The following is a 27,634-nucleotide window of genomic DNA, read 5'->3' as shown; positions in this document are numbered from 1 at the left end:
CTGTGGGAGCGAGTCTCACATCCTCCCCCACTCCCTGTGGGAGCGAGTCCCAATCCCCTGTGGGAGAGTTATTAGGATTAGAGTAGATTACAGATATAGGGAGGGGTGTAGGGGGCTGGAGAAGCTTACAGAGATAGGTAGGGGGTGTAGGGGCTGGAGGAGGTTACAGAGATAGGGAAGGGAGTGTAGGGGCTGGAGGAGGTTACAGACATAGGGAGGGGCTGGAGAAGGTTAAGGAGATAGGGAGGGGTGTAGGAGGTTACAGAGATAGGGAGGGGAGTGTAGGGACTGGTATCAATGTGAACAGAATCAATATTCCATGTGTTTGACGTTAACCAGTTACTCTGCACGAGTAGTGGGGGTTTATTGAATAATTGAAAATCTGAAGCAATCTGTCCCAATGCCACATCGATGTGTTACAGAGAAAGACCCGCAGTCCAACATACATAAATAAATTCCACAGCACAGGCACCGAATCCCACACCGCTCCGGGACAGACACCCTTCTTCCCGACTGTCTCCTCATGCGGTAGCCTTCGCCAATCCACCTTCCCGGAATGACTGGATTCTCTTCTCCATTTCTGGGCGGAAGTGTCGGATTAAACCCTGGAAGACCGAGAGACACAGGGTCAACAAGACTGGCATGCAAAACCAGTGGGGCAGGGGAGGGCATTATATCTGTCCTGCCCTGTCTCAGCCCCGTCACCTACATAGATGGGAGTTATACCTGCGAAACTAAGCTAGAGAGCAGAAGGAACTCTATGATATTACTCTTCAGTATATCCGGCACCTTCATACTATGTTTGCTTTATGGTACAGAATTCCTTGATTATAGCATTACAGGAATAGATCCCGCCGGTTACATGGAATGTACACAGATATATATTTGAACAAGTAGATGAATTTAAATTGCTGCATAAACACGTATTTATTTACATCACAAGTCAGTCTAACTTGTGACTCAGTCAGCACCACCAGGAGTGGAAATTGAAAGGCAGACAGGAGGAAGATGGAACAAGACAGGGAATTATATCTGTGCAGTCTCCCAGACAGAACGGGAGATGGATGTGAGTTATACCTATGTGGGTCACACTGCCCCATCACCCAGACAGATGGAAGTTATACTTGCGCCGGCGACGCTGCCCCGTCACCCAGACGGATGGGAGTTATACCTGCGCTGGCCACGCTGCCCCGTCACCCAAGGCACAGATGGAGTGTCCTTCGACCTGTTTGCTGATTTCCCAGAGCATGTCGATCTCCGCCACTCGAGCATCTCCCTTCACAAAGCGCCACATCATCAGGTTCATCCAGTGTACACCTGGCAACAAGAGAGAGACACAGTGCGGTTAGAGACAACACAAAACCAGAGAGAGAGACACGGCGCGGTTAGAGAGGACACAAAACCAGGGGGAGAGACACAGAGCGGTTAGAGAGGACACAAAACCAGAGAGACACAGTGCGGTTAGAGACAACACAAAACCAGGGGGAGAGACACAGAGCGGTTAGAACATGAGAACATAAGAAATAGGAGCAGGAGTAGGCCATCTAGCCCTTCGAGCCTGCCCCGCCATTCAATAAGATCATGGCTGATCTGTTGTGGCTCAGTTCCACTTTCCCACCCTCTCCCCATAACCCTTAATCCCTTCTCTTATCAAAAACCCATCAACCCGCTTCTTAAAAATATTTAGCGAGGCAGCCTCCACCACTTCAACGGGCAGAGAATTCCAGAGATTCACCACCCTTTGAGTGAAGAAGTTCCTCCTCAACTCCGTTCTAAACCGCCCCCCCTTTATCTTGAGGCTGTGCCCCCTAGTCCTACTGTCCTTTCTGAGCGGGAAGAGTCTCTCCACCTCTATCCTATCCATCCCATTCATCATCTTATACGTCTCAATGAGATCTCCCCTCATTCTTCTAAACTCTAACGAGTACAAGCCTAGTTTATTCAGCCTCTCCTCATAGCTCAATCCCCTCAACTCCGGGATCAGCCTAGTAAACCTCCTCTGCACTCCCTCCAGGGCCAAAATATCCTTGCGCAGGTGCGGCGCCCAAAACTGCACACAGTACTCCAGCTGCGGCCTCACCAATGCCCTATACAGCTGCAGCAAGACCTCCCTACTTTTATATTCAATCCCCCTCGCTATGAAGGCCAGCATCCCATTCGCCTTCCTGACCACCTGCTGCACCTGCAAGCTGGGTTTTTGCGACTCATGCACCAGGACCCCGAGGTCCCTCTGCACCATCGCCTGCTGCAGTTTTTCGCCACGTAAGTAATAGTCCTTCCTACCATTATTCCTACCAAAGTGGACCACTTCACACTTGCCAACATTAAATTCCATTTGCCATTTCCTGGCCCATTCGCCCAGCCTATCTAGATCCTTCTGCAGACTCTCCACTCCGCACAATTTGCCTTTCCCCCAATCTTGGTGTCATCAGCAAATTTCGACACCCTGCACTCGGTTCCCTCCTCCAGATCATCTATATAAATGGTAAATAGCTGAGGCCCCAGCACCGACCCCTGGGGCACCCCACTAGTCACCAACCGCCAATCCGAATAGCACCCATTGACCCCCACTCTCTGCCTCCTATTTGACAACCAATCCTCTATCCACACTAACACCCTACCCCCAACTCCATGCCCCCTGACCTTCTGCAATAACCTCTTGTGAGGTACCTTGTCAAACGCCTTCTGAAAATCCAGAAAGACCACATCCACCGGCTCTCCTCTATCCACTGCCCTAGACACATCCTCATAGAACTCCAGTAAATTTGTCAGACACGACTTCCCTTTAATGAAACCGTGTTGCGTCTGCCCTGTCAAGCAATTCCCTTCAAGATGCCTCGCAATTTCCTCCTTAATGACGGATTCTAACATTTTACCTACCACAGACGTTAAACTAACCGGCCTATAATTCCCCGCCTTTTGCCTGGCACCCTTCTTAAACAACGGCGTAACATTAGCCGTTTTCCAATCATCCGGCACTTCCCCGGAATCCAGCGACATCTGGAAAATAACCACCAAGGCATCCACTATAACCTCCGCCATTTCTTTCAGAACCCTCGGATGCATTCCATCCGGTCCTGGGGACTTGTCCACAATCAGCCCCTCCAGTCTGTCGAGCACCACCTCTCTAGTAACAGTAATGTCATTAAGACCCTCCATTCCTACCACCTTTCCATCTCTAACACCCGGCAAATTATTCACGTCCTCCTCCGTGAAGACAGAAACAAAAAAGTTATTCAAGACCTCCGCCATATCCCCATCCCCTACCACTAGGTCCCCTTTCTCATCCTCTAAAGGACCAACGTTCACCCTAGCCAGCCTCTTCCTTTTTATATATTTATAAAAACTCTTGCTATCCTTTTTTATATTAAGCGCTAGCCCAGCCTCATAGTTTCTCCTACCCTTCTTTATCAACTTCTTTGTCAATCTTTGTTGACATTTAAACCTCTCCCAATCCTCTTCTCGCCCACTGCTCTTAGCTACTCTAAATTCCTCCGCTTTTAATTTAACACTTCCCTTCACCTCCTTCGTTATCCACGGCTTATTACCTCTCCTCCTACGGTCCTTTTTAACCATCGGAATAAATTTCTGCTGAGCACCAAGAAAGATCTCCTTAAAGATCCTCCACTGCTCTTCAGCAGACCTACCTTCCAACACATTCCCCCAGTCCACATTCGCCAATTCTTCTCTCATCCTACCATACTCCCCTCTATTCAAACAAAGGACGCGTGTCCGGGAACCCACTTTCTCCTCCTCCATCTGCACCAGAAACTCCACCATACAATGATCACTCTCCCCAAGAGGATCCTTCACCGCCAGGTCCCTAATTCTACCCGCCTCATTACATAGCACCAGATCCAAGATAGCTCGCTCCCTCGTCGGCTCCAACACACACTGTTCGAGGAAACAATCCCGGCAGCATTCCAGGAACAACTCCTCGAGCCCACCTCGTCCAACATGGGTCGACCAATCAATATGCAGATTGAAATCTCCCATAACTACTGCCGTCCCATTCCTGCACGCCGCACTTATTTGCGCATTAACAGCCCGCCCCACCTCCAGATCATTATTCGGGGGCCTACAGACGACACCCACCAGCGTCTTCCTCCCTTTGCTGTTCCTAATCTCCACCCACAACGATTCCACTTTCTGCTCTTTGGCTCCGATATCATCCCTTGCTACCACCCTGATGCTATCCTTAATCAGCAGAGCTACGCCCCCCACCCTTTCCGAGAGGACACAAAACCAGAGAGACACAGAGCAGTTAGAGAGAACACAAAACCGGGGAGAGAGAGACAGAGCGGTTAGAGAGGAGACAAAACCGGGGAGAGAGACACAGAGCGGTTAGAGAGAACACAAAACCGGGGAGAGAGACACAGAGCGGTTAGAGAGAACACAAAACCGGGGAGAGAGACACAGAGCGGTTAGAGAGAACACAAAACCGGGGAGAGAGACACAGAGCGGTTAGAGAGGACACAAAACCAGAGAGAGAGACACAGAGCGGTTAGAGAGGAGACAAAACCGGGGAGAGAGAGACACAGTGCGGTTAGAGAGGACACAAAACCAGAGAGGGAGACACAGAGCGGTTAGAGAGGAGACAAAACCAGGGGGAGAGACACAGTGCGGTTAGAGAGGACACAAAACCAGAGAGAGAGAGACAGAGCGGTTAGAGAGAACACAAAACCAGGGGGAGAGACACAGAGCGGTTAGAGAGGACACAAAACCAGAGAGAGACACACAGTGCGGTTAGAGAGGACACAAAACCAGAGAGAGAGACACAGAGCGGTTAGAGACAACACAAAACCAGAGAGAGAGACACAGAGCGGTTAGAGAGGACACAAAACCAGAGTGAGAGACACAGAGCGGTTAGAGAGGACACAAAACCAGAGAGAGAGACACAGTGCGGTTAGAGAGGACACAAAACCAGAGAGAGAGACACAGTGCTGTTAGAGACAACACAAAACCAGAGTGAGAGACACAGTGCGGTTAGAGAGGAGACAAAACCAGAGAGAGAGACACAGAGCGGTTAGAGAGAACACAAAACCAGAGAGAGAGACACAGAGCGGTTAGAGAGGAGAGAAAACCAGAGAGAGAGACACAGAGCGGTTAGAGACAACACAAAACCGGGGAGAGAGACACAGAGCGGTTAGAGAGGAGAGAAAACCAGGGGGAGAGACACAGTGCGGTTAGAGAGGACACAAAACCAGAGAGACACAGAGCGGTTAGAGAGAACACAAAACCAGGGGGAGAGACACAGTGCGGTTAGAGAGGACACAAAACCAGAGAGAGAGACACAGTGCGGTTAGAGAGGACACAAAACCAGAGAGAGAGACACAGTGCGGTTAGAGAGGAGACAAAACCGGGGAGAGGGAGAGAGACAGTGCGGTTAGAGAGGATGTAAAGCCAGAGAGAGAGAGTGACACTGGCAGCAGAGTGAGAAAGGGAGTGACACAGAGAGAGACACACAGATACAGAGAGATTGCTGGTAGAGTGAAGAGATTTGGCTGGGAGGGTGCAACTGTCTGGAACGCCTGCTCGGGGAGGTGGTAGAAGCAGATACAATAGCAACGATTAAGAGACATCTGGACAGATACATGAACAGGCAGTGAATAGAGAGATACAGACTGCGTGGAGGCGAAGGTCTTTAGTTTAGAAGGGAGACAGGGGTTGGCACAGGTTGGATGGGCCGATGGGCCTGTTCCTGTGCTGTTGTTTGTTCCTTGAGATTAGATTGCAGAAAGGTGAGGAAGACTGTCTACACGCTGGCCCACTCGATGGGTAAATAACTCACTGGACCAGCCATCAATGACCATAGCAGAAACAGCAGAGAGCTCATTTCACTGAGCAGCCACACTCACCTTCACGACACGGAGTGCACTGTCCACAGCTCTCGTGCTTGTAAAACTCCATCAGGCGAGCGATACAGCGAATAACATCCGACTAGACAAGAGAGAAGAGACATCATTCCAGCAATCACAGCACGGGGTTAGATACAGAGTAAAGCTCCCTCGACACTATCCCCCCATCAAACACTCCCAGGACAGGTACAGCACAGGGTTAGATACAGAGTAAAGCTCCCTCTACACTGTCCCCCCATCAAACACTCCCAGGACAGGTACAGCACGGGGTTAGATACAGAGTAAAGCTCCCTCTACACTTTCGCCCATCAAACACTCCCAGGACAGGTACAGCACGGGGTTAGATACAGAGTAAAGCTCCCTCTACACTGTCCCCATCAAACACTCCCAGGACAGGTACAGCACGGGGTTAGATACAGAGTAAAGCTCCCTCTACACTCTCCCAATCAAACACTCCCAGGACAGGTACAGCACGAGGTTAGATACTGGGATTAATTCTGTGTATACTGTACTGATTTATCCATCACGATCACCGCTGCTGTTCCTAAAGCAGTCTGAGCCTCGACCAGCGCATCAAAGTCCATCATCACCTCGCTGCAGACAGATTTGGGGATCAACGGTGTCGAGGATCCACCCGGAATGATGGCCAGGAGATTATCCCAGCCGCCAGTCACACCTCCTGGGATAGACAGAGTGTGTTAGTGAGCAGTGAGGAACTTCAGTAAACATCTCCACCCTGTGCCCACCACCCAGCTCAGATAATCCCCAGGGCGAATCCCTCAGGGGACACAAATCCCACAAAAGCTCCAAGAATTTCACACTAAACCATTCACAAAGCTGAAGTAGAAAGACAGATCCGGGGCTGGTGACTGGTTCAATGTCTGATTCTCTAACAGACCCCCTGCTCTGGTCTACCTGACTCCAGCAAAGACCAGGAACAGGTCCCATTCAGCCCCTTCTCCAGCCTGTTACACAGGAACAGGAGGAGGCCATTCAGCCCCTTCTCCAGCCTGTTACACAGGAACAGGAGGAGGAGGCCATTCAGCCCCTTCTCCAGCCTGTTACACAGGAACAGGAGGAGGCCATTCAGCCCCTTCTCCAGCCTGTTACACAGGAACAGGAGGAGGCCATTCAGCCCCTTCTCCAGCCTGTTACACAGGAACAGGAGGAGGCCATTCAGCCCCTTCTCCAGCCTGTTACACATTATGGGCCAATTTAGCGCAGCCAATCACGTAATCTACACGTCTTTCAGACCATGGGAGGAAACCGGAGCACCCGGAGGAAACCCACGCAGAGACGGGGAGAATGTGCAGACTCCACACAGTGGCCCAAGTCAGGAATCGAACCCAGGTCCCTGGTGCTGTGAGGTAGCAGTGCTAACCCATTGTGCCACTCCCTCATCTTGCTCCAAAACGGCCGCACCTCACCCCACGTCTGTGACTAACCTCCTCAACCCTAGTGAGGACTGACTCCATCTCCAGGTGAGATACAGGATGGGCTACTCTGTGTGAGGGTGAGATGTCACCCACCCTTCCTCTCCCCACCCTGAAGCCTGCTCACCAATCCACCCCACTAAGTTTGCTGATGACCCCACCGTAGTGGGTCGGATCTCAAACAATGACGAGACAGAGAACAGAAATGAGATCGAGAATCTGGTGAACTGGGGCAGCAACAATAATCTCTCCCTCAATGTCAACAAAACCAAGGAGATTCTCATCGACTTCAGGAAGTGTAAAGGAGAACATGTCCCTGTCTACATCAACGGGGATGGAGTAGAAAGGATCGAGAGCTTCAAGTTTTTAGGTGTCCAGATCACCAACAACCTGTCCTGGTCCCCCCCCACGCCGACACTATAGTTAATAAAGCCCCACCAACGCCTCTACTTTCTCAGAAGACTAAGGAAATTTGGCATGTCTGCTACGACTCTCACCAACTTTTACAGATGCCCCATAGAAAGCATTCTTTCTGGTTGTATCACAGCTCGGTCTGGGCTCCTGCTCTGCCCAAGACCGCAAGGAACTACAAAAGGGTGGTGAATGTAGCCCCCAATCCCATCACACAAACCAGCCTCCCATCCATTGACTCTGTCTACACTTCCCGCTGCCTCGGGGAAAAGCAGCCGGTATAATCAAGGACCCCCCGCCACACACACCCCGGACATTCTCTCTTCCACCTTCTTCCGTCGGGAAAAAGATACAAAAGTCTGAGGTCCCGTACCGACCAACTCAAGAACAGCTTCTTCCCTGCTGCTGTCAGACTTTTGAATGGACCGACCTCGCATTAAGCTGATCTTTCTCTACACCCTCGCTGTGACTCTAACACTACATTCTGCACCCCCTCCTTTTCTTTCTCCCCTCTGTACTCTATGAACGGTATGCTTTGACTGTACAGCGCGCAAGAAACAACACTTTTCACTGTATCCCAGTACACGGGACAATAATAAATCAAATCAAATCATTCTGCACCCCCTCCTTTTCTTTCTCCTTTCTGTACTCTATGAACGGTATGCTTTGACTGTATAGCGCACAAGAAACAGTACTTTTCACTGTATCCCAGTACAGGTGACAGTAGGGAATGGGTTCTAACCTGCGTGTCGTTCTATCAGTTCCTTTAACGGGATGGACATCTCCTCCTCCACCGTGCAGGGGTTGTTGACGTGTCCGGAGATGTTGAAGAGTTTGGTGCCGGAATTCCGCTCTCTCCCAAAGCTGTGGAACCAGGCGCCCCCGCGGCGACAGATAGTGGGGGAGACGGCAACCGTCTCCACGTTAGCGACCGTGGTGGGGCAGCCAAACACACCTGAGAGAGAGAGAGACACACACAGAGTGAGAGGGCCGGGCGGGGGAGAGAGCGGGCAAGAGCAGGCCGAGGGAGAGCGTGCGATAGTGAGCCCCTCAACCCTCAGCTCAAACAATCACACAGCCCCTCCGTCCATTCCCCCCTCCCTTGTCAATTTGCCTTCTGTCCTGCCCCCCTCCCCGCCCAACCCCATAAGATCACAAGACAAAGGAGCCGACTGAGGCCACTCGGCCCATCGACTCTGCTCCCCCATTCAATCATGGCTGATATTTTTCCCATCCCCCATTCTCCTGCCTTTTCCCCTGATCCCCTTATTAATCAGGAACCGATCTATCTCTGACACTCAGTGACCCGGCCTCCTCTGTGGCAAAGAGTTCCACACATTCCCCACTCTCTGGCTGAAGGAATTCCTCCCCATCTCTGTTTTAAAGGATCGTCCCTTTACCCTGAGGTTGTTCCCTCTGGTTCTAGTTTTTCCTACCAGTGGAAACACCCTCTCCACGTCCACTCTATCCAGGGCCTCGCAGTATCCTGTAAGTTTCAATAAGATCCCCCCCCTCATCCTTCTAAACTCCATCGAGTACAGACCCAGAGTACTCAACCCGTTCCTCATACGACAAGCTCTTCATTCCAGGGATCATTCCCGTGAACCTCCTCTGGATCCTTTCCAAGACCAGCACATCCTTCCTTAGATACGGGGCCCAAAACTGCTCACAATATTCCAAATGGGGTCTGACCAGAGCCTTATACAGCATTATACGTCCCACCTCTGTCCCAAGCCCCCTCCACAAATCGTCTCTCCCGCACTCCCTCCACTCCCTCACCATTCCCCCCCTCTCTCCCCATCCACCCCCCCCACCTTCTCCTGCATCTTCCCCAATCACACCTGCTGCCTCTCACTCATTTCGACAATAATAAGAACATAAGAAATAGGAGCAGGAGTAGGCCATCTAGCCCTTCGAGCCTGCCCCGCCATTCAATCAGATCATGGCTGATCTGTCGTGGCTCAGTTCCACATTCCCGCCCTCTCCCCATAACCCTTAATCCCCTCTCTTATCAAAAACCCATCAACCCGCTTCTTAAAAATATTTAGCGAGGCAGCCTCCACCACTTCAACAGGCAGAGAATTCCAGAGATTCACCACCCTTTGAGTGAAGAAGTTCCTCCTCAACTCCGTTCTAAACCGCCCCCCTTTATCTTGAGGCTGTGCCCCCTAGTCCTACTGTACTTTCTGAGCGGGAAGAGTCTCTCCACCTCTATCCTATCCATCCCATTCATCATCTTATACGTCTCAATGAGATCTCCCCTCATTCTTCTAAACTCTAACAAGTACAAGCCCAGTTTATTCAGCCTCTCCTCATAGCTCAACCCCCTCAACTCCGGGATCAGCCTAGTAAACCTCCTCTGCACTCCCTCCAAGGCCAAAATATCTTTGCGCAGGTGCGGCGCCCAAAACTGCACACAGTACTCCAGCTGTGGCCTCACCAATGCCCTATACAGCCGCAGCAAGACCTCCCTACTTTTATATTCAATCCCCCTCGCTATGAAGGCCAGCATCCCATTCGCCTTCCTGACCACCTGCTGCACCTGCAAGCTGGGTTTTTGCGACTCATGCACAAGGACCCCGAGGTCCCTCTGCACCGTCGCCTGCTGCAGTTTTTCGCCCCGTAAGTAATAGTCCTTCCTACCATTATTCCTACCAAAGTGGACCACCTCACACTCGCCAACATTAAATTCCATTTGCCAGTTCCTGGCCCATTCGCCCAGCCTATCTAGATCCTTCTGTAGACTCTCCACACCCTCCGCACAATTTGCCGTTCCCCCAATCTTGGAATCCCTCTTCCCTTCCTCTCTCCTCCTCTGTCCTTCACCTTCATTATTGTGTAGTTTTGGTCTCCTTATCTGAGGAAGGATGTTCCTTGCTATAGAGGGAGCACAGCGAAGGTTTCCCAGGCTGATTCCTGGGATGGCAGGTCTGTCATATGAACATAGAACATAGAACATAGAACATAGAACATTACAGCGCAGAACAGGCCCTTCGGCCCACGATGTTGCGCCGACCAGTTACAAAAACAATGACCCACTAGCCTATACCAATCCCTTTTCGTCCATAAACCTATCCAGAGATCTCTTAAACGCCCCCAAACTAGACGCATCTACAACTGCAGCAGGCAGGGCATTCCAATCCCTCACCACCCGCTGGGTAAAGAACCTACCCCTGACATCCGTCCTGTAGCTACCCCCCCTTAATTTAAAGTCATGCCCCCTCGTGCTAGCTTTCTCCATCCGAGGAAAAAGGCTATCACTATCCACCCTATCTAAACCCCTAATCATCTTATATGTTTCAATAAGATCCCCTCTTAGCCGCCTTCTTCCCAACGAAAACAACCCTAGATCCCTCAGTCTCTCCTCATAGGACCTCCCCACCATACCAGGCAACATCCTAGTAAACCTCCTCTGCACCCTCTCCAACGCCTCCACATCCTTCTTGTAATGCGGGGACCAGAACTGCACACAGTACTCCAAGTGCGGCCGCACTAGAGTAGTGTACAGTTGCAACATTACACTGCGACTCCTAAATTCAATCCCCCTACCAATAAACGCCAAGACACCGTACGCCTTCTTGACAACCTTATCTACTTGATTCCCAACTTTCAGGGATCTATGTACACACACACCTAGATCCCTCTGTTCATCCACACTATTCAAAGTCCTCCCGTTAGCCCTATACTCGACACATCTGTTGCTCCTACCAAAGTGAATTACCTCACACTTCTCCGCATTAAATTCCATCCGCCACCTCTCCGCCCAGCTCTGCAACCTATCTAAGTCTCCCTGCAGACTATGACACCCTTCCTCACAATCTACCACACCTCCAACTTTGGTGTCATCAGCAAATTTACTAATCCACCCAACTATACCCTCATCCAGATCATTAATAAAAATTACAAACAACAGTGGCCCCAAAACAGATCCCTGAGGCACACCACTCGTAACTGCACTCCATGATGAATATTTACCATCCACCACCACCCTCTGTCTCCTATCTGATAGCCAATTCCTGATCCAACTTCCTAGATTACCCACAATCCCATACATCTGCATTTTCTGCAGAAGCCTACCATGGTGAACCTTATCGAACGCCTTACTAAAATCCATGTATACCACGTCAACTGCCTTACCCCCATCCACCTCTTTGGTCACCTTCTCAAAAAGGAGAGACTGAGTGGGTTAGGATTATATTCACTGGAGTTTAGAAGAATGAGAGGGGATCTGATAGAAACTTATAAAATTCACACAGGGTTAGACAGGGTAGATTCAGAAAGAATGTTCCCCATGGTGAGGGGAGTCCAGAACTAGGGGGTCAGAGTTTGAGGATAAGGGGTAAACCTTTTAGAACTGAGGGGAGGGGAAATTTCTTCACCCAGAGGGTGGGGAATGTGTGGGATTCACTCCCACAGAAAGTAGTTGAGGCCAAAACGTTGTGAGATTTCAGGAAGAAATTAGATTTCGCTCTTGGGGCCAAAGGGATCGAGGGATATGGGGGGGGAAGAGGGGGGGGATCAGGATATTGAATTGGATGATCAGCCATGATCAAAATGAATGGGGGGGGCAGGCTGGAAGGGCCAAATGGTCTCCTCCTGCTTCTAGTTTCTATGTTACTTGCACGGTGGGTTAGCGTTCCTGCCGCTCAGCGCCAGGGACCTGGGCTCGATTCCCAACTCAGGTCACCGTGCGGAGTCTGCACGTTCTCCCCGTGTCTGCGTGGGTTTCCTCCCCCAGTCTGAAAGACCTGCTGGTTAGGGTGCATTGGACCGTGCTAAGTTCTCCCTCAGCGTAACCCAAACAGGCACCGGAGTGTGGCCAACAGGGGGGCTTTCACAGTAACTTCATTGCATTGTTAATGTAAGCTCACTCATGAAACTAATAAATAAAGTTTAATTGTACCTCCCTCTCAACCTCCCTCTGCGCTCTCACCCACTCCTGTTAAAGTTTATTTATTTATTAGCGTCGCAAATTAGGCTTACATTAACACTGCAATGAAGTTACTGTGAAATTCCCCTAGTCGCCACACACTCTGGCACCAGTTCGGGTCAATGCACCCTAATCAGCACATTTTTCGGACTGTGGGAGGAAACCGGAGCACCCGGAGGAAACCCACGCAGACATGGGGAGAACATGCAGACTCTGCACAGAATGACCCGAGCCGGGAATCGATCCCGGGTCCCTGGCACCGTGACGTAGCAGTGCCAACCCGCTGCCCCCGCCCTCCTCCTCCACTGAACCTCCCCCCCCCCCCCCGCCTCTCAGCATCCCTCGAGGCTTTCCGCAGGGTCCGAGGAGCTTACCTACGTCGGCTGGGAAAGGGGGTTTTAGACGGGGTTTCCCCTGCTTCCCCTCCAGGGACTCGATCAGGGCCGTCTCCTCACCACAGATGTAGGCACCAGCCCCGCGGAACACAAACACATCAAAATCATACCCCGAGCCGCAGGCGTTCATCCCAATCAGTCCCGCCTCATACGCTTCCTTAATCGCAACCTGCCATCAACAGATAGAAACAGCAGCATCAGAAACTGTGATCAGTAATCAGATCCAAGACAGAAGGTAGAATCATAGAGGTTTACAGCATGGAAGCAGGCCCTTCGGCCCATTGTCCATGCCATCCAGTTTTTAACCACTAAGCCAGTGCCAATTGCCCGCATTTGGCCCATATCCCTCTATACCCATCTTACCCGCGTAACTGTCTAAACACTTTTTAAAAGACAAAATTGTACCCGCCTCTGGCAGCTCGTTCCAGACAGTCACCACCCTCTGTGTGAAACAATTGCCCCTCTGGACCCTTTTGTATCTCTCCCCTCTCACCTTAAACCTCTGCCCTCTAGTTTTAGACTCCCCTACCTTTGGGGAAAAGATATTGACTATCTAGCTGATCTGTGCCCCTCATTATTTTATAGACCTCTATAAGATCACCCCTCTACGCTCCAGAGAAAAAAAGTCCCAGTCTATCCCAGCCTCTCCTTATAACTCAATCCATCAAGTCCCGGTAGCATCCTAGTAAATCTTTTCTGCACTCTTTCTAGTTTAATAATATCCTTTCTATAATAGGGTGACCAGAACTGTACACAGTATTCCAAGTGTGGCCTTACCAATGTCTTGTACAACTTCAACAAGACGTCCCAACTCCTGTATTCAATGTTCTGACCGATGAAACCAAGCATGCCGAATGCCTTCTTCACCACTCTGTCCACCTGTGACTCCCCTTTCAAGGAGCTATGAACCTGTCCCCCTAGATCTCTTTGTTCTGTAACTCTCCCCAACGCCCTACCATTAACTGAGTGAGTCCTGCCCTGGTTCAATCGACCAAAATGCATCACCTCGCATTTATCTAAATTAAACTCCATCTGCCATTCGTCAGCCCACTGGCCCAATTGATCAAGATCCCATTGCAATCGGTTAACTCTGCTCAACTGTTGTGAAATAGAGATTGAGAGGTTCGGATTTGATATTGATAGAGATGCAAAATATTGTAAAAATGCGAGGGGGAAAGAAAAAACAGTGAAGTGTCCCTTTAAGAGCTGATGTTGGGGGTCAGTATTTGGGGATTTAAAGTACACACAGAGTCCCAGACTGAAACATTTGTACCAAAAAGGTTAAGCAGTAGTTTTAGCACGGCAACCTGTTTTTCTCTGAAGTTAGTCCAATCAATTTAAAGCAAACACTCAGCTACCAAGAACCTAAAAGATTTGAGTTTGGTGGTGTTGACAACATCAGACCAAACCTATTGTTGGAAAATTGATAGGTCACAGATATAAGAGAGCTCAGAGAGGGGAAACAAGAGACCAACAGAAGAACTGCCAGCTCTCAAGCCTCGAGACAGAGAGACAGCAGCTCTCAGCTCTGCCAGCTTCAGATATCTCCAAAGAAAACGCAACATCTATCTAGCGAAAGGTAGCAAATCAGTAAGAACTCACAACCAGAGGAATCATAGAATCCCTATAGTGCAGAAGGAGGCCATTTGGCCCATCGAGTCTGCACCAACAACAATCCTACCCAGGCCCCATCCCTGTATCCCCACATATTTATCCTGCAAATCCCCCCGAGACTGAGGGGCAATTTAGCACTGCCAATCCACCTAACCAGCACGTCTCTAGACCGTGGGAGGAAACCCACGCAGACATGGGGAGAACGTGCAAATTCCACACAGACAGAGACCCGAGGCTGGATTCGAAACCGGCTCCCTGGCGCTGTGGGGCAGCACTGCTGACCATTCTGCCACGGTGCCGTCCTCAACAGAGGAACTCCAAAAGATTCTGAAAGCCACAAAACCTGGTTGTATTTTAGAGAGTGCCTTAATTATTATTAGTGTCAGGGAATGGTCCTTGTATTTATTTGAACAGCATTCCGTGAGAATCTTATTTTATTCGGTACCTTACTTGTTTAAAGCTCCTGGTTTGTGAAATAAATTGTTAAGTGTTCATGTTGAAATGAAAGCCAGGTATTTCTGAGAGTTACCCACTAAACGTTACTGAGGGACAGGTCACACCTTCCCTACGAGGCGAGGGATTCAGCGTTACTTCTCAAATAGGGGTAAACTTCTACACTTTAATATCAACTACAAATGCCTGCTATAGTTTTGTCATTTTAAATAAGCTTGATTAGAATCTCTTTGCCTGCACTGGAAAGTTATACTTATATGGCATCTTGAATGGCTTCTCCAGAGCAATACAAGTTAGGAGAACACATAGCTAAAAATTTGGTTCGAGGGGGAGATTTTCTGGAGTGACAGGGACTACAGAGAGGTTAACAGACAGAACCTCACCGCTGGGAGGCCAATCAGCTTAAGACACAGCCAGTAAGCTGAGTGATAAAAAAACCAGTGCCTAACAGGTGAGAATTGGTAGGAACCGCGGGGGAGGAGGTTACAGGGACAGGGAGGGGGTGTCAGGGTGTGGAGGAGGGTACAGAGATAGGGAGGGGTGTAGGGGTGTGGAGGAGGGTACAGAGATAGGGAGGGGATGTAGGGGCTGGAGGAGGGTACAGAGATAGGGAGGGGATGTAGGGGCTGGAGGAGGGTACAGAGATAGGGAGGGGTGTAGGGGCTGGAGGAGGGTAGAGAGATAGGGAGGGGATGTAGGGGCTGGAGGAGGGTACAGAGATAGGGAGGGGTGTAGGGGGCTGCAGGTTGTTTGGAGCTGACCTGTAAGTTGGAAGCTTCATTGTAGAACTCTCCCCTGATGTAGATGTAAGCAGCCCGGGCCCCCATCGAGCGACCAGCTATAAGGCATCCTTCAATGAGTTTGTGGGGATCGTGCCTCATGATCTCCCTGTCCTTGCAGGTCCCGGGCTCCCCCTCATCCGCATTCACCACCAGGTACTTGGGTCTGTAGCAGACAGAGCGAGGAGAGAATGAGATACCATCACTGGGCAAGCCCCTGTCCACATCAAGAGGGACAAAGTAGAAATGTGAAAAGCTTCACAATTTTAGCTGTCAGATCACCAACAACCTGTCCTGGTCCCCCCCACGCCGACACTATAGTTAAGAAAGCCCCACCAACACCTCTACTTTCTCAGAAGACTAAGGAAATTTGGCATGTCCGCTACGGACTCTCACCAACTTTTACAGATGCCCCATAGAAAGCATTCTTTCTGGTTGTATCACAGCTCGGTCTGGGCTCCTGCTCTGCCCAAGGCCGCAAGGAACTACAAAAGGGTGGTGAATGTAGCCCAATCCATCACACAAACCAGCCTCCCATCCATTGACTCTGTCTACACTTCCCGCTGCCTCGGGGAAAAGCAGCCGGTATAATCAAGGACCCCACACACCCTAGCTATGACTGTAACACTACATTCTACAATCTCTCCTTTCCTTCTCCCCTCTGCACTCTACGAATGGTATGCTTTGTCTGTATAGTGCACGGGAAACAAGGCTTCTTTCACTATACATGTGACAATAACAAATCAAAATCTATTGAGCACTCCCAGGACAGGGACAGCACCGGGTTAGATACAGAGTAAAGCTCCCTCTACACTGTCCCCCCCCATCAAACACTCCCAGGACAGGTAAGCACGGGGTTAGATACAGAGTAAAGCTCCCTCTACACTGTCCCCCCCATCAAACATTCCCAGGACAGGTACAGCACGGGGTTAGATACAGAGTAAAGCTCCCTCTACACTGTCCCCCCATCAAACACTCCCAGGACAGGTACAGCACGGGGTTAGATACAGAGTAAAGCTCCCTCTACACTGTCCCCCCATCAAACACTCCCAGGACAGGTACAGCACAGGGTTAGATACAGAGTAAAGCTCCCTCTACACTGTCCCCCCATCAAACACTCCCGGGACAGGTACAGCACGGGGTTAGATACAGAGTAAAGCTCCCTCTACACTGTCCCCATCAAACACTCCCAGGACAGGTACAGACACAGGGTTAGATACAGAGTAAAGCTCCCTCTACACTGTCCCCCCATCAAACACTCCCAGGACAGGTACAGACACAGGGTTAGATACAGGGTAAAACCGTGATGTAGTTACGAACCTTCCATCTGAAGGCTTGTTCATGAAGCCCCATTTCATTCCAGTGGGAAATCCGGCTCCTCCCCTCCCCCGAAGGCCGGATGTCTTCACCTCTCCGAGAATCCAGTCCGCCCCCTTCAGCAGAATCTCTTTGGTTTTGTACCAGTCGCCCCGCTTTAGAGCTCCCTTCAGCCTGGGTAGAGACAGGATAGGAGTTATACCAGCAGAGACGGGCGAGGTCGGGGGGTGGGGGTGCAGGGGAGTGTAGAAGCGCTGGCCAAAACCCCCAGATTCGCAAGGCAGAGGCTGAGTGAGGGAGCGTCCCCATTGGCACCGTCACTCGGTGAGGGAGCGTCCCCATTGGCACCGTCACTCGGTGAGGGAGCGTCCCCATTGGCACCGTCACTCGGTGAGGGAGCGTCCCCATTGGCACCGTCACTCGGTGAGGGAGCGTCCCCATTGGCACCGTCACTCGGTGAGGGAGCGTCCCCATTGGCACCGTCACTCGGTGAGGGAGCGTCCCCATTGGCACCGTCACTCGGTGAGGGAGCGTCCCCATTGGCACCGTCACTCGGTGAGGGAGCGTCCCCATTGGCACCGTCACTCGGTGAGGGAGCGTCCCCATTGGCACCGTCACTCGGTGAGGGAGCGTCCCCATTGGCACCGTCACTCGGTGAGGGAGCGTCCCCATTGGCACCGTCACTCGGTGAGGGAGCGTCCCCACCGGCACCGTCACTCGGTGAGGGAGCGTCCCCATTGGCACCGTCACTCGGTGAGGGAGCGTCCCCATTGGCACCGTCACTCGGTGAGGGAACTTTGACATTTAGTTTCTCATTTTCTTAGGGAGCGTCCCCATTTACCTCTCCGCTCTGCTGGGGAAATGCACCGAGTCAGCACATTCCTGCAGTGAGGATGAACCCCACCCTCACCCCCACCGGCCCAGAGCGCCTCTCACCTCCAATCATGGCGGCCGTACAGGTTGGTGAAGATGCGGTCCTCATCCTTGAGGGGTCCATACTTGGTTTTGGTGGGAGCTCCCTGCGAGACAGCGGGGGGGGTAAACGTTGTTAGTGAGGTCCCAGAGACAGTTCCCTCATCAAGTGGGGGTCAGGGTCACCACCTGCCCTTCCTCTCTCTCTCTGCCACCCACCACCCGAACCCTCCAGTACCCCTCTGCGGCTGAGAAGCAGGAGACGCTAGAGCAAAGGCGATGCCTTCAGAGGGTGAATAGTTCACCAATACACACAAAGCATTAACGCTCCACGGGATCATCGCGCTGGCAAGGTCTGTGAGGGTGGGTGCAGGTGTGGATTTAGATTTGATTTATTATTGTCACATATATTGGGATACAGTGAAAAGTATTGTTTCTTGCACGCTATACAGACAAAGCATACCATTCATAGAGAACATACGGGAGAAGGAAAGGAGAGGGTGCAGAATGTAGTGTTACAGTCACAGCGAGGGTGTAGAGAAAGATCAGCTTAATGCGAGGTTGGTCCATTCAAAAGTCTGACAGCAGCAGGGAAGAAGCTGTTCTTGAGTCGGTCGGTACGGGACCTCAGACTTTTGTATCTTTTTCCCGATGGAAGAAGGTGGAAGAGAGAATGTCCGGGGTGTGTGGGGGGGGAGTCCTTGATTATACCGGCTGCTTTTCCCAAGGCAGCGGGAAGTGTAGACGGAGTCAATGGATGGGAGGCTGGTTTGTCTGATGGATTGGGCTACATTTTGTGTCCAAAAATGATTTATTATTGTCACACGTATTGAGATTCAATGAAAAGTATTGTTTCTTGCGTGCTGTACAGACAAAGAATACCATTCATAGAGTACAGAGGGGAGAAGGAAAGGAGAGGGTGCAGAATGTAGTGTTACAGTCACAGCGAGGGTGTAGAGAAAGATCAGCTTAATGTGAGGTCGGTCCATTCAAAAGTCTGACAGCAGCAGGGAAGAAGCTGTTCTTGAGTCGGTCGGTACGGGACCTCAGACTTTTGTACCTTTTTCCTGACAGAGGATGGAAGTGAGTGTGTCTGCCAGAGAAAGTGGTTGAGGCAGGTCCAACAGCAACATTTAAAAAGTATTTGGCTGAGCAGGGTAAATACATGGGGTTGTGGGGATAGGGCCTGGCTGGGATTGTGGTCGTTGGGGGCTTGATGGGCTGAACAGCCTCCTCCCGCGCTGTCAGGTTCTATTCTGTGATTCTATTCCCTGGGTACACCAGGCTTACCTGCGTGGGTGTGGAGGAGGTGTAGCGGACGAGGGAGACAGCAGCAGTCGGGGTGGGGACAGGCAGTCGAAGCCCGCTGCCCACAATCTGTCGCAGGGCCAGCATCGGGAGATCTGGGAGGGCGAGATCGAACAGAGGATGAAGCAGAGTAAAGAATCCCACCCTCGCTTCCCCCCGCCCCCCCCTCAAAGGCACTCCGTACTGTCAATATTTGAGAAGCCTCCCCCCCCCATTATAAACTAATCTATTCACTTCATGCAAAACTGAGAATCAGACAGCCCATCGCGTCTGCCCCTCTCCCAGTAAGCCAATCACTTGGTTCCTTTCCCATCTCCTCCCTCTCCACCTTGGAGGAGGTTCACGGGAATGATCCCTGGAATGAAGAGCTTGTCGGATGAGGAACGGGTTGAGGACTCTGGGTCTGTACTCGATGGAGTTTAGAAGGATGAGGGGGGGGATCTTGTTGAAACTTACAGGATACTGCGAGGCCTTGGATAGAGTGGACGTGGAGAGGGTGTTTCCACTCGTAGGAAAAACTACAACCAGAGGGAACAACCTCAGGGTAAAGGGACGATCCTTTAAAACAGAGATGAGGAGGAATTTCTTCAGCCAGAGAGTGGGGAATGTGTGGAACTCTTTGCCACAGAGGAGGCCGGGTCACTGAGTGTCTTTGAGACAGAGATAGATCGGTCCCTGATTAATAAGGGGATCAGGGGAAAAGGCAGGAGAATGGGGGATGAGAAAAATATCAGCCATGATTGAATGGCGGGGCAGACTCGATGGGCCGAGTGGCCTCATTCTGCTCCTATGTCTTCCAGTCTCCCCGAATTCCTGCCCACTCTCCCTTCCCAGATAAGGATCCAATTCCCTTTGGGACAGCCTGGATCAAGCCAGTCTCCTTCACCCCCCACCTAGAACTAAAATTCAGAGAGGAATACCTTACCCTATAATCTGTAAGAAGTGTGTGTGAAGTGGGGTGACCTGCTCTGCAGCAACCCCTAGTGGTAAAATACTAAATACCCGACACTTGCCCTAAAGTCAACACCAAACAATTTATTGATCTGTGAGCAAATTAACTGAACACTTAACAACCCGAATAAACCCCATCTAACTATTAACCAATCCCCATTAAAACAAAATTCCACCGGTACGCTGTTCCAATAAATACAAATCCCGTTCATTAACAAAAATAGAATTTAGACACTCGCTAAATTACGACCAAGCTTTGTGTCTGCGGGAACATTCTGGGTTTTCTCTGTTGATTCTTCTGTCTGGTACTTCTGTCTTCTTTGGTACATTTGCTATCGCTTTCTCTAAGACACAGATGAAGCTATGAGAGCCAGCGATTCTCTGTACCTGGGAGTTGTGAGCTGTTAACTCTGGAAGATGTTCTCTCTTTTTGTCCCACTGCCCCCCCCTTTTATACCCCTGGTGACATATCAACATTTCCCGCAATAGGCTGTCAGAACCACCAGATTTAAATTCAATAGGTTCTTGGTATCTATGTGACTGCCTAATTCAAATTTGGTCGGTTAAATTCAAAAAGCCTGTTGCCTTGGTAACACTGCTGCTTGGCCTCTCAATACTAATGTTTCAGTCTGGGCTCTCTGTGTACTTGCATTTTCAATCTCTAAGTGCAGAAAAAGTACCACCTTCAATGGGACTGCACGATGATTTCCACCCCCCCATTTTACAATTCCACACACACCAAACCTACCTCCCAATCTACAATTACTGTACCCAAACTCAACACATCTATTTGCTTCGTAAATCACTCTCTCAAACAGCCCCTGTGCCGTCAGTGATTTAGGTACATTACTTGAGAAAGGATATACGGGCACTGGAGGGGGTGCAGAGGAGATTCACTGGAGTTGAGAGGGTTGGCTTATGAGGAGAGGCTGAGTAGGCTGGGGCTATACTCATTGGAATTCAGAAGAATGAGGGGAGATCTTATAGAAACGTATAAGATTATGAAGGGATAAGATAGAAGCAGGGAAGTTGTTTCCACTGGCGGGTGAAACTAGAACTCAGAGAATCATAGAATTCCTACAGTACAGACGGAAGCCATTTGGCCCGTCGACAACAATCCCACCCAGGCCCTATCCCCATAATCCCATACTAATCCACTTTACTAATTCCTCCTGACACCAAGGACAATTTAGCATGGCCAATCAGGCTAATCCTCACAACTTTAGAGCGTGGGAAGAAACTGCAGCACCCGGGTGAAACCCATGCAGACACGGGGAGACACAGAAGCAAACACAGAAAGCATTCTTTCTGGTTGTGTCACAGCTTGGTATGAGCTCCTGCTCTGCCCAAGACCGCAAGGAACTACAAAAGGGTTGTGAATGTAGCCCCCAATCCATCACACAAACCAGCCTCCCATCCATTGACTGTCTACACTTCCCGCTGCCTCGGGGAAAAGCAGCAGCATAATTAAGTGGAAATGGTCGAGATTGCTTTAAGTTTGTTTATCGGTGTCACAAGTAGGCTGACATTAACAGTGAAGTTACTGTGAAAACCCTCTAGTCGCCACACTCTGGCCTTTGTGCGGGTATCACAGAATCCCTACAGTGCAGAAAGAGGTCACTCGGCCCATTGGGTCTACACCAGCCACAATCCCACCGTACTCCCATAACCCCACATATTTACCCCCTTAATTCCGCTGACACGAGGGGCAATTAAGCACGGCCGATCCACCTAGACAACGTCTTTCGGACTGTGGGAGGAAAGCAGAGCACCCGGAGAAAACCCACGCAGACACGGGGAGAACACGCAGACTCCACACAGTGACCCAAGCCGGGAATCAAACCCAGGTCCCCAGCACTTCGAGGCAGCAGCGCTAACCACTGTGTCACTGCGCTGGACCATCATGCAAATATTATAGAGTTAGTTATTTTGCATTAGATAACGCAGAGATGGATATTGTCAGGTATTTTGGATTGTGGCATTAATTGAAGGGGACAATTTCTTGTATTTGGATATCACAACTTGGAGTTTGGGTGGCATAAAGTCTGCACAGTTTCCCCATGTCTGCATGGGTTTTCTCTGGGTGCTCCAGTTTCCTCCTACAGACGGAGGGACGTGCTGGTTAGGGTGCACTGGCCGTGCTAAATTCTCCCTCAGCGTAACCCAAACAGGAGTGTGACGACTAAGGGATTTTCACCGTAACTTCATTGCAGTGTTAATGTAAGCCGACTTATGACACGAACAAACAAACTTTAATCTTGTGCACCTCGATCAGGTCACCCCCTCAGCCTTCTCTGCTCCAATGAAAACAACCCAAACCTATCCAACCTCTCTTTATAACTCAAACACTCCATCCCAGGCAGCATCCTGGTGTGTATCCTCTGCACCCCCTCCAGTACACTCACATCCTCCCTATAATGAGGTGACCAGAACCGCACACACTAGTTCCTAAAACTCTGCCCCCTCGTGACTGACCCCTCAATCCACCAAGCAACCAGTTGCTCCCTACTCCCCCCTGACCAAACCCACTAGGCTTGTACTCGTTAGAGTTTAGAAGAATGAGGGGAGATCTCATTGAGACGTATAAGATGATGAATGGGATGGATAGGATAGAGGTGGAGAGACTCTTCCCGCTCAAAAAAGACAGTAGGACTAGGGGGCACAGCCTCAAGATAAAGGGGAGGCGGTTTAGAACGGAGTTGAGGAGGAACTTCTTCACTCAAAGGGTGGTGAATCTCTGGAATTCTCTGCCCGTTGAAGTGGTGGAGGCTGCCTTGCTAAATATTTTTAAGAAGCGGGTTGATGGGTTCTTGATAAGAGAGGGGATTAAGGGTTATGGGGAGAGGGCGGGAAAGTGGAACTGAGCCACGACAGATCAGCCATGATCTTATTGAATGGCGGGGCAGGCTCGAAGGGCTAGATGGCCTACTCCTGCTCCTATTTCTTATGTTCTTATGTTCTTATACATCACGGTGGTACAGTGGTTAGCAATTGCGGCCTCACAGTGCCAAGGATCCGGGTTCCATTCCCGGCTCGGGTCACTGTCTGTGTGGAGTCTGCACATTCTCCCCGTGTCTGCGTGGGTTTCCATCGCTCGACAATCACCAGGCAAGACTGTTCCCTTCCTGTTGGCGAACACTTCAGTGGTCACGGGCATTCAGCCTCTGACCTTCGGGTAAGCGTTCTCCAAGGCGGCCTTCACGACACACGGCAGCGCAGAGTCGCTGAGCAGAGACTGATAGCCAAGTTCCGCACACACGAGGACGGCCTCAACCAGGATCTTGGGTTCATGTCGCACTATCTGTAACCCCCGTGACTTGCCTGGGTTTGCAAAACCTCACTTACTGTACTGTCTGGAGACAATACACATCTCTTTAACCTGTGATTACCTCCTTCCACTCACATTGTCAGCCACTTTAGGACTTGAACAGCAGGTTAGGTGTAAAGGTTCGCATTCTAATCAGTAATCTCTAAACTGTCTGTGCTTTATACGCTCTGTCTGAGGCCAGAACTCTCCATTCACCTGACAAAGAGGGAAACCTTGAAAGCTTGTGCGTTTACTATCAAATAAATCGGTTGGACTGAAACCTGGTGTTGTCAGACTTTTTACTGGGTTTCCTCCCACAGTCTGAAGACTTGCAGGTGGATTGGCCGGGCTAAATTGCCTGGTATGCAGGGGAGGTCCTATGAGGAGAGACTGAGGGATTTGGGGTTGTTTTCGCTAGAAAGAAGGCGGCTAAGAGGGGACCTTATTGAAACATATAAGATGATTAGAGGTTTAGATAGGGTGGACAGTGATAGCCTTTTTCCTCGGATGGAGAAAGCTAGCACGAGGGGGCATGGCTTTAAATTAAGGGGGGGTAGTTATAGGACGGATATCAGGGGTAGGTTCTTTAGTAAAAAGTCTGACAACACCAGGTTTTAGTCCAACCTATTTATTTATTTATCTGACAACCTGGTGTTGTCAGACTTTTTACTGTGTTTACGCCAGTCCAACGCCGGCATACCCACATCATCGGTTCTTTACCCAGAGGGTGGTGAGGGATTGGAATGCCCTGCCTGCTGCAGTTGTAAATGCGCCTAGTTTGGGGGCGTTTAAGAGATCCGTGGATAGGTTTATGGATGAAAAGGGATTGGTTTAGGTTAGAGGGTCATTGTTTTTTTTAAACTGGTCGGCGCAACATCGTGGGCCGAAGGGCCTGTTCTGCGCTGTAATGTTCTATTAGTGTCCAAAGATGTGTAAATTTGGAGATGGGATGGGGTGGAGTGGGGGTGGAGTGGAGTGGGGGTGGTGGGATGAGCAGGGTAAAGACTTGAGATTGTGGGAAACAGGTCTGGGTGGGATTAACCCCTTCATGTCGGGGGGGGGGGGGGCATCTGGCTGGGACAGTCAGTGCAGACTGGATGGGCTGAATGGCCCCTCTGTAGGGACTCCCCCACCCCCCCAGTCCAGTCTCCTCCCAGCTGGAACCCTCCACCCCAGGGCAGTGTCCTGGTCAGTCTCCCCTGCACCCCCTCCAGGGCATCACATCCTCCTCCCCCCCCCCCCCCCGACACTGAGGCGGCCAGACCTGCCCCCAGAGGCCTAGCTCCGGCCCCCCGGTCTGTCCGGCCCCCTGTCCGGAGCCCCCGGCCTGTCCGGCTCCCTCTCCGGCCCCCCGGCCTGTCCGGCTCCCTCTCCGGGCCCCCGGCCTGTCCGGCCCCCTGTCCGGAGCCCCCAGCCCTGGCCCGGCTCCCTCTCCGGGCCCCCGGCCTGTCCGGCTCCCTCTCCGGGCCCCCAGCCCTGGCCCGGCCTGTCCGGCTCCCTCTCACCTTCACTCTCACCTCTCCAACGCTCGCAGCCGCCACACCGGAAATCTCCCCGCGCCACACACACCTCTGACCCCGGAACAGCTCTGCGACGCCCAGCTGCGTAGGAAAGGCGGCGGCGGCGGCCATCTTTCTGAGGGGCGCTCCCGCCGCCCCGTCTGCCTAGCGACAACTAGCGGCGCCATCTTTGTTCGGGGCATTCCCACCACTGCCCGCACAGCGACGCCGGCCATCTTTATGCGGGGCGTCCTCTCACCCGCGTCTGCAAGCGGGAAAAAAAAGCGGTGGTGGCCATCTTTGTCGGGGGCGCTGCAATTCAGCGCGCATGCCTCGATTTGCTTTAGCGGCCATCTTTGTCAGTGACTTCCCCTCCCCATTTTCCCCACGTCATTCGAGGGCTACCCTACCCTCCACCCTTGCAGGGTCAGACTTAACCTTAGGGGAGTTAACGCGATTTTAGGCCGCGGGCGGCAGCGATCGCCCCGCCATCTTCGATGCTGGCCATAGAAAGGCCTGTGCCGTCATGTCGCCATCTTTGATGCTGGCAGTAAACGAGCCGCTGCCATCTGGTCGCCATATTTAATGCTGGCAATGGTGAGACCAGTTCCGTCCTGATGCCATCTTTGATGCTGGCAGTTTCGGGCCGTTTCCGCATTCTGATCCTGGCAGCCAAGATCAGCTTCCCCTGTGCCGCCCCAGGGCGCCGCCATGTTTGATCCAGGCGCCTCTTCCACCAGACTCACCCCATCCACCCAATCTCCCTCCATCCCAACTCCCCCCCGAAATTCCCCACCTCACTGCACCCCTCCACCCCCGACACACAGTGACAGCCGTGTGTACCATCTACAAGATGCCCCGCAGCGACTCACCAAGGCTCCTTAGGCAGCACCTTCCAAACCCACCACCTCTACCATCTAGAAGGACAAGGGCAGCAGATACCTGGGAACACCCCCCACCTGGAGGTTCCCCTCCGAGTCACTCACTATCCCGACTCGGAAATATATCGGCCGTTCCTTCACTGTCACTGGGTCAAAATCCTGGAACTCCCTCCCTAACAGCACCGTGGGTGTACCTACACCACACAGGGACTGACTGACGTCCAGTAACAATCCTGGAACTCCCTCCCTAACAGCACTGTGGATGTACCTACACCACACGGGGACTGATGTCCAATAACAATCCTGGAACTCCCTCCGTAACAGCACTGTGGGTGTACCTACACCACACGGGGACTGACTGATGTCCAATAACAATCCTGGAACTCCCTCCCTAACAGCACTGTGGGTGGACCTACACCACACGGGGACTGATGTCCAATAACAATCCCGGAACTCCCTCCCTAACAGCACTGTGGGTGTACCTACACCACACGGGGACTGACTGACGTCCAATAACAATCCCGGAACTCCCTCCCTAACAGCACTGTGGGTGTACCTACACCACACGGGGACTGACTGATGTCCAATAACAATCCTGGAACTCCCTCCCTAACAGCACTGTGGGTGTACCTACACCTCAGGAACTGCAGCAGGTTCAGGATGGCAACTCACCCACCCACCCTCTCAAGGGGCAGTTAGGACAGTTTGAATTAGGCCATTCAGCCCATCGAATCTGCTTCACCATGGCTGATAAATTTCTCATCCCCATTCTCCCGCCTTTTCCCCGTAACCTTTGAGCACCGCCCCCCACCAATCAAGAACCTATCTTTCTCTGTCTTAAAGACTCTCAATGACCCGGCCTCCTCTGTGGCAAAGAGTTCCACATATTAACTGCACTGTGTCTCTTTCTCTCCAGTTTTGTGTTGTCTCTAACCGCGCTGTGTCTCTCTCTCTGGTTTTGTGTCCTCTCTAACCGCTCTGTGTGTCTCTCTCTCTGGTTTTGTGTCCTCTCTAACCGCACTCTGTCTCTCTCTCTGGTTTTGTGTCCTCTCTAACCGCTCTGTGTCTCCCTCTCTGGTTTTGTGTTGTCTCTAACCGCTCTGTGTCTCTCTCTCTGGTTTTGTGTTCTCTCTAACCGCTCTGTGTCTCTCTCTCTGGTTTTGTGTTGTCTCTAACCGCTCTGTGTCTCTCTCTCTCTGGTTTTGTGTTCTCTCTAACCGCTCTGTGTCTCTCTCTCTGGTTTTGTGTTCTCTCTAACCGCTCTGTGTCTCTCTCTCTGGTTTTGTGTCCTCTCTAACCGCTCTGTGTCTCTCTCTCTGGTTTTGTGTCCTCTCTAACCACTCTGTGTCTCCCTCTCTGGTTTTGTGTTGTCTCTAACGGCTCTGTGTCTCTCTCTCTGGTTTTGTGTTGTCTCTAACGGCTCTGTGTCTCTCTCTCTGGTTTTGTGTCCTCTCTAACCGCTCTGTGTCTCTCTCTCTGGTTTTGTGTTCTCTCTAACCGCTCTGTGTCTCTCTCTCTGGTTTTGTGTTGTCTCTAACCGCTCTGTGTCTCTCTCTCTGGTTTTGTGTTCTCTCTAACCGCTCTGT

General features: G+C 51.2%; 1 protein-coding gene across 2 annotated transcripts; it reads right to left on the bottom strand.

Annotated features, from left to right (window-relative positions):
* Positions 1–324: 324 nt before the first annotated feature.
* On the bottom strand, positions 325–25,255 carry ndufv1 (NADH:ubiquinone oxidoreductase core subunit V1). Of its 2 annotated transcripts, none has more exons than XM_080183069.1 (11): positions 25,174–25,255; positions 19,393–19,505; positions 18,127–18,209; positions 17,194–17,364; positions 15,856–16,039; positions 13,007–13,196; positions 8,445–8,657; positions 6,371–6,537; positions 5,859–5,940; positions 1,172–1,317; positions 325–605 (listed from the first exon to the last, which is right to left on the bottom strand). In XM_080183069.1, the coding sequence occupies exons 2-11, from the start codon at positions 19,495–19,497 to the stop codon at positions 522–524; spliced, it is 1,425 nt and encodes a 474-aa protein (XP_080039195.1). In that variant the 5' UTR covers positions 19,498–19,505; positions 25,174–25,255; the 3' UTR covers positions 325–521. The 2 variants fall into 2 exon arrangements, with proteins under 2 accessions (XP_080039195.1, XP_080039196.1); XM_080183070.1 differs by having other exon boundaries at positions 25,186–25,243.
* Positions 25,256–27,634: the final 2,379 nt, after the last annotated feature.

Source organism: Carcharhinus amblyrhynchos, unplaced genomic scaffold, assembly GCF_965287045.1.
Source record: "Carcharhinus amblyrhynchos unplaced genomic scaffold, sCarAmb.v2.hapA chromosome_139, whole genome shotgun sequence".
Classification (NCBI taxonomy): Eukaryota; Metazoa; Chordata; class Chondrichthyes; order Carcharhiniformes; family Carcharhinidae; genus Carcharhinus; species Carcharhinus amblyrhynchos.
This window is presented reverse-complemented; position numbering and strand designations above follow the sequence as displayed.